The sequence below is a fragment of the Rhincodon typus genome, chromosome 14 (assembly GCF_021869965.1).
Source record: "Rhincodon typus isolate 14 chromosome 14, sRhiTyp1.1, whole genome shotgun sequence".
Lineage (NCBI taxonomy): Eukaryota > Metazoa > Chordata > Chondrichthyes > Orectolobiformes > Rhincodontidae > Rhincodon > Rhincodon typus.
Genome location: NC_063345.1, coordinates 58,223,152 through 58,235,240, shown reverse-complemented (window position 1 = coordinate 58,235,240; position 12,089 = coordinate 58,223,152). Strand labels below are relative to the sequence as shown.

Here is a 12,089-nt window from a genome sequence, read left to right as displayed (position 1 = left end):
AAACCTGATTGAGTTTTTTTTAAAATGGGGCCTGGGTAGTGTTATAGAACAGAGAGACCTATGGGCTCAAGGCACATAATTGACATTTGGATCACAAGAAGACAGGGTGATCAAGAAGGCATTTAGCATGCTTGCCTTCATTGCTCAGACCTTTAAGTGTAGGAGTTGGAAATGTCATGTAGAGGTTGTACTGGACATTGGACTGAAGAGTCTGTTTCCATGCTGTATGACTGCGCCTCTAGGTAACAAAATATGATTGCCAAATTTGCTGCTGACACAAAAAAGGTAGAAAAGCATGTGGTGAAGAGAACACAAGGTGGTTACACAGAGATAAGATTGTTCACGTGAGGGGTTAAAAATATAGCAAAATGGAGCATATTGTGGAAAAATGAGAAATTTTGGCAGAAAGGATTAAAAAAAAGAACGTTACCTAAATGGTGGGTGATTGCAAAGCTCTGAGAACATAGAAGGATCTGGCTGTCCTTATGCATGAATCATGGAAAATTAGTATGCAGGACAGAATGTAATTAGGAAGGCCAATAGAACGTTATCATTTATCTCAACAGAACAGAATACAAAAGGAAAGCAGAAATTCTTTTGTTGTACCGGGCACTGCTGAGGCTGTATCTGGAGTACTCTGCACGCTATCAGTCAGCTTATTTGAGGAAATAAGGTGTAATCATGGAAGGCATTCAGAGAAGGATTAGGAGACTAATACTTGGAATGAGGGAGTGTTTAACAATAAAGGGTTGGACAGGCTAGGCATGGTGTGCTGGCGTTTTCAAGAATGAGAGGTGACCTGATTCAAATACAAAATCCTGAGGGATCTTGAAAGGGTACGTTGGAGAGGATGCCTCTTCTTATGGGAAAATCTAGAACTTGGGCTGCTGTTTAAAACTCAGGGTCACCCATTTAAAACCAAAATTAAGCAAACCTTTTCTCTTACGCTCGTGAATCTTTGGAACTCTCTTGCTGAAAAAGGTCGGGGAGGCAGAGTCCTTGAATATTTTTAAGGCACAGGTAGACAGATTCTTGCAAGCAAAGGGCTGAAAGATTATCAGAGGTTGGTAGGAAATGGAAACGAGGGTATATTCAGATCAGCCATGATGTTATTGAATGGCAGAATGGCTCGAATACCTGAATGATCTACTGCTCTGAATTGTATGTTCATACAACTGATAGACACCAGATGTTGTTCAGGGCTCAGAAAAGGTTACTTCAGTAGGGAGTCACCATCAAAGAAGCAAAGAGGAAATGGAATAAAAAAGGTCAAAAGTTCAAAACTAAATCTGCAATATACTTACTTTTCAGAGAATTGAGTTTATCCCCAACTAAATGATTGTCTGATTTGAGGGGCAAATCCTTGGTTATTTCTGACACCTGAGAATGTAGGCTAATTGTATCATCATCTGAAGGCTAAACAAAAACATGAACATGAGAACCTTTGCCAAGGACAGAAAATTAGAATTATTTATTATAATTACAAATATTATGGTGTAAAAACTGAACTGAAAATTAACTGAATGGGAGATTTTTGCCTACAGTCATGAAATATTCTCATTTTTATGTTACATCAATACCTATGTGTCTAAACACAATCCTGTCAGCAGTCAAAACTTTTTGCTTAACAATCTGTAGCAATCCCTATCTACATCCTGTCTCCGTAAGACCTTAAGATATAGGAGCAGAATTAGGATATTTGGCCCATCAAGTCTGTTCCAACATTCAATCATGGCTGATATGTTTCTCAACCCCATTCTCCTGTCTTCCCCCCATAACCCTTGATCTCCTTATCAATCACTAACTTATCTCGGTGTTAAATACACAGGATGACTTGGCCTCCAAAGCCTTCTGCAGCAAGGAGTTTCACAATATACCATTTTCTAGCTAAAGAAATTCCAAATCCTCTCAGTTCTAAAGGGTCGTCCCTTCACTCTGAGGCTCTGCCCTTGGGCCTAGTCACTCCAACTAGTGGAAACAGTTTTTCCATGTCTACTCCATCAAGGGTTGTCAGTATTCTGCAAGCTCATTCTGTAAGCTTATTTGAGATCTCCCCAAATTCTTCTAAACTCCCTCAGGACCAGATCCAGAGTCCTCAACCACTGTTCAAATGACAAGCCTTTTATCCGTGGGATCATTCTTGTAAACCTCCTCTGAACCCCCTTCAATGCCAGCACATCCTTCTTAGATACAGGCCCAAACCCGCTCTCAATTTTCCAAATGCAGTCTGACCAAAGCCTGATGCAGCCTCAGCTGCACATCCTTCGTCTTGTATTCTAGCCCTCTTGAAACGAATGCTCAAATAGCGTTTGCCTTTCTAACTGTCAACTGAACTTGCATGTTAACTTTAAAAGAAACCTGAACTAGGAGTCCCAAGTCTCTTTGAGCTTCAGATTTCTGAAGCCTTTCCCCATTTAGAAAATAGTCTACGCCTCTATTCTTCCTATCAAAGTGCATTACCTCACGCTTTCTCACACTGCATTCCATCTGCAACTTCTTTGCCCACTTTTCAAGCCTGACCAAAGTCCTTCTGCCTTCTGCAGCCTCCTCACTTCCTCAAATGCTACCTGTCCCTCCACCTACCTTTGTGTCATCTGCAAACTTGGCAATGACCTCAGTTCCTCTGTCCAACAGTGACTCAGTCGTACAGTACGGAAACAGGCCCTTTGGTCCAACCACTCCCACATAATCCCAAACTAAACTAGTCCTGTTCCTGGCCCATATCCCACCAAATCTTTCCTATTCATGTACTTATTTAAATGCGTTTTAAACATTGTAACTGTACCTGCATCCACCACTTCCTCAGGAAGTTCATTCCACATGCAAACCTCCCTCTAAAAAAATTTGCCTCACGTATTTTTTAAATTTCTCTCCGCTCACCTTAAAAATGTGCTCCCTAGGCTTGAAATCCCCCATCCTAAGGAAAAGGCAACTACCATTAACACTGTCTATACCTCATTATTTTATAAACTTCTATCAGGTCACTTCTCAACCTCCAGTGAAAAAAGTCCCAGCCTATCCAGCCTTCCTTTATAACTCAAACCTTCCATACCTGGCAACATCCTGGTAAATCTCTTCTAAAACTCTCTCCAGCTCATTAATATCCTTCCTATGACTGGGCAACCACAACTGAATACTGTATTCCAGAAGAAGCCTCATTAATGTCCTGCACAACCTCAGTATAATCAAAGGACTGAGCAATGAAGGCAAGCATGCCAAATGCCTTTTTAACCACCCTGTCTACATGTGACACAAACTTCAAAGAATTATGTACCTGCACCCCTAGATCCCTCTGTTCTACAACACTACCCAAGGCCCTACCATTAACTGTATAAGGCCTACCCTGGTTTGGTGTACCAAAATGCAATACCTCGCATTTATCCAGATTGAATTCCATCTGCCATTTTTCAGCCCACATGACATTTCTTCAAGATCCCTTTGTAATCTTAGAAAACCTTCAAGGTCTACTGTGTCACCAATTTTGCTGTCATCTGCAAACTCACTAACAATGCCTTCTATATTCTTATCCAAATCATTTACTTAAATGACAAACAAAAGATGACCCAGAACCAATCCCTGCAGAACATCACTTGTCACAGGCCTCCAGTCCAAAAAAAAGCAACCCTCCACCATTCCTCTGTCTCCAGCCGTTTAACCGATTATGCATCCAATTGGCAAGCTCACCCTAAATCCCATGTGACCTAACTTAACTAATTAGTCTACTATGCAGAACCTTGTCGAAAGTTTTACTGAAATTCAAATAAACACTGTCTACTGCTCTGCCACCAACATCATGTTTGGTAACTTCCTCAAAAAACTCATTCAAGTTTGTGAGAAACAATTTTCATCACACAAGATCTGTTGACTAACCATAATCAATTTTTGCTTCTCTAAATGTCCATAAATCCTATTTTTTATAAGATAAGGATCCTGCAAACTCCAATAGTCACCGGCCATCATCCGGCAAAAGACTCCTTCTGCCAGTCAACCAATCTTCTATCCATGTCAGTACCTTGCCCATAACACGATGAGCTCTTATCTTATTTAGCAGTCTACTGTGCAGCACCTGGTCTACCAATAATAGCTTAATCTACATTTCCAATGTAAGCAAATACAATTTTCTTGTACTCTCCTTGGCAATTTAGCTTTTGCCATTTGTCAAATCTGCAATAAGTTCAGAACATTGCAGTCAGAGTCCTATGTTGCATCAAGTCCATAAACTCAAATTTTTCTTTCTTTCTCTGTCGAATTCTGAAGTCAAAGTGTTAGGACAAGGGCAAAGTCTTTATCCCCATCTTAGAATACCAAAAATGATATAAGTGGTCTCCACTAGACATTTGGCCTCCTTTCCCATAAGCCTAAATTGCTTACATCTTGAAATCAAGACCTAACCAACATTATAGTCACTTTGTCTCCATTCTTTGGAACACACACCCAAACAAACATTACCTTGGTGCTGTTCCTACTTTTTAAATCTCTAAGAACCTTGGTTGACTGAACATTCAGACCATCTCAACTGGCCCTGCCATTCCTTCCCAACCTATGCGGATGCATTCTCAAAGGAGCACCCCCATCAAAAAATATTCATTACCAAAGTTAAATATACAATGCACATTGAAGATTCAAGGTATTCAAGATGCTAGACATCTCAATCCCATAACTGGGAAGTAGCCTCTGAAAAAGACAATATTTCACTTTTGTCCCACAACAGGAAATGGTAAAGCTGCATCATTATGTTACTATAGTACAAACTAGGATCTGCGTTGCTAACTAGCTCAAAATGATGTGAAGATAATTCCTAACTATTTTGTTTTTATTTATTCATTCATAGAATGTGGTCATTACAGGCCATGCCAGCAATTTTTGCCTAGAAAACTCAACTAAATCACTGAGCAGGTTCACAGTACAGAGCAGAGCAGTAATTTACTACAAACTGATGTTGAATTAGTTGAAAAAGACACGAGAAAGCCATGATGGTACAATGAAAAAGTTCACCGTTGCAGTACCTGCTATTTCTGAGTTGGCAGAGAAAGAATATTACCAACTCAAGCTTTAGAAGTTTCACCTCACAATGTACTTTTTAATGCTGATACCAATGGAAAATAAAAGAAAGTAGTTTTGCCAATTACCAGTGCTGACAAACCCGCGCATTGAATTGTATACAATTCATAAAATTATGAGCTAATGCAAAAACATTGAACATTTCTCCGTAAGTGGGACAGAAATACAATGCAGCAAGTCTTGCATTATTCACAGAGAGGTAAACAAAGTTAATACTTCAGGTCAATGACAGAGCCATGAAGGATCTTTTGAAATCTAGCTCCTTGTGTAATACCGTAAAATAAAGGAACAAACTGTAGTTTATGAGACCTTGCTACACACAAGATAAATAATCACATTATCTGTTTCAGTCATATTAATTGGGGGAAATAAATGTAGGACACTAGGAGAATTCACTTATCCTTCTTTAGCACAGACATGGAATCATTATATCCACCCAAGAGGGCAAATTGACTCTCCGCTTCAAGGGTAACATGATGATTCAGTGGTTAGCACTACTGCCTTACAGCACCAGGGACCCGGGTTCAATTCTGCCCTCGGATGACTATGTGAAGTTTGCAGGTTCTCCCTGTGTCTCTGAAGGGTTACCTTCAGGTGCTCTAGTTTCCTTCCAGTCCAAAGATGGGCAGGTTAGGTGGGTTGGACATGCCAAATTACCTACAGTGTCCAGGGATCTGCACGCTAGGTGGATTAGCCACAGGAAATGCACGGGTATGAGGGGTCAGTGTGGACTCAACAGGCTGAATGGCCTGTTTCCACACAGTAGGGATTCTATGATTTTATTCCATGATTCACTCATACCTCTAAGCTGGGGCTTGAATTTTTCTTTTATTCATTCATGGGATGAGGGCATCGCTGGTTGGGCCCAGCATTTATTGCCAATCCCTAATTGCCCAGAGGGCAGTTAAGGGTCAACCAAATTGCTGGAGTTACATGTAGACCGGACCACATGAGGATGGCAGTTTCTTCCCCTAAAGGGCATTAATGAGTCAGATGGGTCTTTTTTCGATAACTGATAATGGCTTCATGGTCATTAGACTCTTGATTCCAGATTTTTGCTGAATTCAGATTCCACCATATGCCATGTGGGATTTGAACCTGGGTTGCTAGAACATTACGTGGATCTCTGGATTAACAATCCAGCAATAATTCTAAACCTTCTGGCTCAAGTTGTGAGTGCTGTCACTAGGCCAAAGATGACAAGAATTTTGAAGGACAAAATACTATCAAAAGGAAAACAGATTTTCAGAAAAATAAAGTTGCATAAAGTACACTTGCTTTATTGTGATTGAAGTTATTCATTTTCCTTGAGAGGAGGGATGTTCTGCATCAAGTACTGTATTTTAGATTAAAACTTTTAATAAGCAACTCAAACCTCCAAATCTTGGGCAGATCATCTGGAATTTTGTCTACATATCCTTGTCATGAACAAACGTTCCCAATCCTGGGCATACTCAGAATTATCAACATCCAGATTCTAACCTTGCCAACATGGGAAGCACTAAGCACAAGCTGGATGTTTCCCGAGCTGTGAAAGAAAAGGTTACTTCAGTGAGCTATAATCATGTGGTTCAGAGCAGGAATGAAGAGGACCTGGAAGAGGGCCATTTCTTGGTATGGCCACGATAGCTGGTGCAGTAGTGATGACAAAGAATCTGATGAATATGCTAAAAGGTCACAAAAATAAAAGAATAGGTTTCTTGTAAGAATGGGGACAGAGAGAGTAGATCAGGTCATGTGACAATGCAGTTTTGCATCAGAATATTGTCTTAATGTTTTTGGAATTTCTTAATTATATTTTCATTTCAAACATCGCCACATTACTTAGAAAGGCTACAGTGAATGGAAATTGCATATTTCATTTGTAAAAAGTCACAGTACAGAATTGGCAAAGTTGATTGTCTATTAGAAGAGCTATTTTTAAAAAAGGGAAAGCACAAAGACTGCAGAACAGGGCTAATTCTCTACTGCCACTTGCTGGACATGTCTGTCAAAGCAAGATTAGAGTGTACGATGGAAGGAAAAGTGCAAGAAAAATTATGTTGCTGTATAGAATACTCTCAAGTTTGATAATTTCTGTGGAAGAAATCACCACAGTTACACAGTTGACTTTACACAGAATTATATTGCAGGGATCCTGCCAATACCTGTCCAGCTCTTTGAACCAGCTATCCAATTAATCCCACATACTTGATGTTCCCTATAGCCCTGCAAATCTTAAACTTTCTTGAAATCATACTATCGAAAAATTCTCATCCTCCTCAGTTCTCATTAAACAAGCAGAAGGCTGTCTGAAGCATGGACACAATATTAATCCATTTACCATACTTGGGCTTCAGAGACCCTAATGTTAACAGGCATCAATTAAAATGTTAGGCAAGATAGTAAGAATTCTGCTAAGTGGCAAATGCTTCAGTGCCAGTAATTAAGGGATCACATTCATCAACATGTATGGTATATAAGATAACGACTAAGTTAATGACTTGGAACGACTTAGTTTTTAAGAGGTTAAATATGCCAAAATGATCAGTGCAAAACTTAACACAGATGTGCAGCAGCAGGTTATACTATTGACATGCACAAAGTGGACAGGGTTTTTTAGGGTTTAGGGGTCTTGTCGGATGTCTGTGCACTTATTTTGATCTGCTTTCTACAATTTGTTAGGGTTTATTGCAGTACTTGCCATTCCTCAACACTTCATAAAAAAGTTCAAAGTCACAAATAGCAAGTTAAAGTACCATTCCTAGAATAAATTAGCCAGAAATACCAGAACAGCATGTTACTAAGATTGACAAATTTAGAAGCAGTGTTCTTTTTGCTGTAATTATGTTACATTCAGGTCAATACATATATACCTGCCTAGGCAGATTTAACATTCACTACTGCAAAACAGCATTTGACAGTGGCAAAGTGCCCAATCAAAACTGGGGTTAATAAGACTCATGGTTAAAATTCCCAACTGACTGGAATCACGTAGCACAAAGAAAGATAGTTAAGGTTGTTGGAAGTCAATCATCTCAGTCTCAGCACATCGCTGTGGGATTTTGTCTTAGTTGTACCATGACCTTTCCTCCAACACAAGGGCAAAAGCTGAAATGTCCTTTGATGATTGGCAATGTTCAGCACCCTTCACTACTGCTCAGATACTGAGTCAGTCCATGCTTATATGCAGCACCACCAGGCGTAGAATGATAAGCAGCATTCATATCACATGAGTGCCAGGCAATTAACATCTTAAACAAGGAAGGCTAATCATTGCCCTTTGATACTCAATGACATTACCAATGCTGAATCACCCACAATCAACATCTTGCAGGTTACTAGTGACCAGAAACTGAACTAGCTCATCTGTATTAGTACACTGGTTACAAGAAAAGTCAAAGGCTAGGATTTCCATGGTAACTGATTCATATCCTGACTCCCCAAAGCCTCTAATGCCTATAGCTTCTGCAAGGAACAGGTCTGGAATGTAATGGAGTACTCACCACATGCCTAGACGAGTACAGTTTCAACAACATTCAAGAAACTGAACATCAGGACATTGGGGTCAAAGAGGCTGCTATCAACCACCTCGAACATTCACTTCCCGCATCAGACACAGAAGCAGTAGCAATATTTATAATTTACAAGATATACAGTAGCAACCCACTCAGGCTCCTTTGACAGCATCTTACAAAGGCATGACCTTTTCAATGTAGAAGAACAAGGGCAGCAGATACATGGGAACACAATCATTTGCAAAATTCCCTTTAATTCACTCAACATTCAAACTTGGAACTATATAGCTGTATCTTCACCAACATCAACCTAAATCCTTGAACTCCCATGCTATCAGCATTTGGGATGTCCATTTACTCAATGGACTGAAGAAGTTCAAGGAGGCAGCTCATCACCACTTTGTGAGGAACAATTAGGGATAGGTTATAAATGCTGGCTTTCTCAGCAACATACACATAGCCTGACAAATAAAAAAGAAGTTACATAGGCTACTTCATTGATCCTCTAAAATCAAAAATTACAAACTGCACTGAACTATTTTTTTGTAAAAAAAGGAAAATAAAGTGTTTCAATTCTAATGTCTGCTTTCCCTTCATACATGAGCAAAAATAAAATGTGGTCCACACTTGAATGTTTTTGGGCAAGCTATGCATTCATGACTATGATACAGTCACTGGTTTTTGCCACTACAGGCCAGGTTACCTTAATCCACAGTATGTTTACATTTTTATATCAATTTTTTGACCTATGAGTTAAACATCAGGACCCACTGAACACAAATCAACTGTATAATATTGCACTGGGTTCCCAATGTATATTTACAGTTGATTTTTGGTCCAAAGAGCATTAATACTTGTATTCAAATGAAAAGCCCTGTTTCTGTAAAGGAACAGCGATGATAAACCAAATAGGGGTTATTACTGCATAAATGGAAAATTTATGCTGAGGTTAGTGCATCTTGATCACTTGAGAAAGAGGGGAAGTCATCAAAAAAAGAAAATCTGAGCTGCATTAAACAGCCAAAAAAACTCACTTCAGTTGTAGACAATCGTTTATCACCATTATCACTACCAATGCCCGAGTCAGGACCATGGTTTTTCACTGGATAAAAGTCTTCCATGCTGAAAAAATAAGGGAACATTAGAGTTATATAAAATGAAGTAGTAGGTACAAAACAAAACCATCCATTTCATATACAACAATTTTAGCAAGAAAGCAGAAACTCTGAATAGTGACAGAAGTTTCTAGCCCAATCTACAATTCATTCCGTGCACTCTGACAAGTGGATTTGCAAACAAATATTCTATATTGCACTTTCAGTTGTCTTGAATTTCTTTTGTCTGCTTCCGCTGGCAAATGTCTGCACCCTTTTTTTTTTAAAGCAAGTGTCTAAGAACTTGTTAGATTATTGCATTAGATTTCTAATGTACTGTGTCATTATGACTATTTACTTCTTATTGCAGATTGTGTGTTTTTGGCACTTACTACAAAAACTGAAAGGTAAAGGCATCAACTTTGACTTATTCCAGCTATCTTAATTTTAGCTGCAGGTGTAAATATGATTGATCTATTACACATTTTTCAAAAACTGGCAACTTTCCTAGAAGTCAATATAAGATTGGAAGAAACGCAAAAAGTCATTTGACCTCTCAAGTCTGCTCAGTGACATTTTGAACAGCTAAGAAACCAGAAATTCATTAACCATTTCAACAAAAACGTGGAATCTTGGATTTCATAAATAGAATGAGTACAGAGGCAGGGAAGTTACGCTGAACCTTTATAAAGGCTCGGTTAGGCCACAACTGCCATGTCCATTTCTGGCTAACTACATTTTAGGCCGTGAAGAAGCTTGATTCACTAGAATGGTTTCAGGGACGAGAGATTTTAGTTACAAAGTCAAACTGGAGAATTTCAGGTACTTCTCCTTGGAGCAAAGGCAGTTGAAAGCAGATCTGAAAGAGACTGATTTTGTTCTTATTAAGTTTTACATGCAAAACCCAAAGAACACAAATTTGAACTTTTTATGCCCAAGGTATGGAGCACTCGAGAAAGAAATGTTTTTTTTTAAAAAGAAAAGAAGTGGTAATGATCTGGAAATCGCTGCCTACATAGGGTGGTGAAAGTGGAGGTGATCAATGTTTCAAAGGGAACTTGGATGGACACTTGAAAGAAATAAGTATGCAGGGCTATGGGAATAGAGTGGTCTAATAATCACTCTACACACAGCCAGTGTTGACTTGATGGACAAACTGTCATCTCTACCGTGATAACTCGACATCCTTATCCAATGGATCAACACAATTTCAAAACTTACCAGTGTTTGACAGCTTATGCATTCTCTTCCATTTACACTCGCGTGCAGCAAAATGGAAAATTTAGATTTTTGAAATAAAACAAAAATAACCTGTCTGTAAGAGGCTGAGGAAGTGCTCTCTTATCCAAAGAAGGAAGGTCCAGAGAATCTGGCTTTTTGTCTATCCGGCATGATTGCATGTTCAGGAATTTGAATATGTGCACTTTACCTTTTAGACAAATCTGCAGGGAATGGAAAAGTTTTATATTTTAAAGCAACCAATCTCAGCACATTCATACAGTATATTAATTGAAACATACTGAGATGTCAATGAGAAGTTTATGCTAATTTAAATCAACATTACAAAACATTTACCTACGCATGTTTTTACACAAACCTGTGCTGGAGGTGATTGCATTGGGTTGTTATCTAATATTATAACCTGAAGGTATCGCAATTTCCTAAAACTGATGGGTATTTCGGTCACTTTATTGCAGGAAAAGTCTAATTTTACGAGAGGAAGTTCTGCCAATTCTGCAAAAAAGGAGACAAATACGTATGTGTGCACATCTCAATAAATGTGTATACTGAATAGAATGCAAAGGAAATAAATATTTAACTTCTTACCCTCAGGTAACACCTGCAGATGGTTCCTGCGTATGTTTAATTCTCTGAGTGACTGAAGTTTTTCTATTTGATGAGGGAGGATTTGAATTTCATTACAACTAACATCCTGTGAAAAGGCAAATGTACAGAATTCTATTAAGTATATTTCATATTTGTCTACTTCACTATGGGAACTTTAAACATCCAATTTGTTCGTAACTAAGCATTCACAGTCAGCCGGACCTGCAATTCTAAACCTCAAACTTCATTTAAACTAACATGTCCAGTGTTTATTCAATTTTAAAAACATTTTCAGGAAAATGTTGTTTCGAATAACTTGCCACATGAGTTAGCACCTGATGTAGCATCACTGCACCAAATACAAATTGTTGACAAAGGTTGTTCATGACAGACAGCTGGGTGCTTCCAATGTGTTTATTCTCACTAAACGCAACAGGGATTTCAGTTATGGCCTTCATATATTACCACGTTAGACACTCCTGACGAATCCTCACCAGCCTTGCATTCATCAAATCTTCAGAATTTACATTGCTTAAACAACCATTTAGAAGTACAAGCAATCTTGGAATGATAAAGGCAACGTGCCCATTCTTTCCAGACTATGTTCAAA

At 38.8% G+C, this 12,089-nt stretch overlaps 1 protein-coding gene across 9 annotated transcripts in view; it reads right to left on the bottom strand.

Moving 5' to 3' along the window:
• The window catches only part of lrch2 (leucine-rich repeats and calponin homology (CH) domain containing 2), a 112,193-nt gene that overhangs the window by 54,120 nt on the left and 45,984 nt on the right, over nucleotides 1-12,089 (bottom strand). For all 9 annotated transcript variants that reach the window (XM_048605375.1, XM_048605376.1, XM_048605377.1 and 6 more), the window contains 5 exons: nucleotides 11,480-11,585; nucleotides 11,250-11,386; nucleotides 10,964-11,094; nucleotides 9,593-9,680; nucleotides 1,305-1,416 (listed from right to left, as the gene is read on the bottom strand). In XM_048605375.1, the coding sequence (XP_048461332.1) occupies nucleotides 1,305-1,416; nucleotides 9,593-9,680; nucleotides 10,964-11,094; nucleotides 11,250-11,386; nucleotides 11,480-11,585 (574 nt within the window). The remainder of the gene's footprint in view (nucleotides 1-1,304; nucleotides 1,417-9,592; nucleotides 9,681-10,963; nucleotides 11,095-11,249; nucleotides 11,387-11,479; nucleotides 11,586-12,089) is intronic.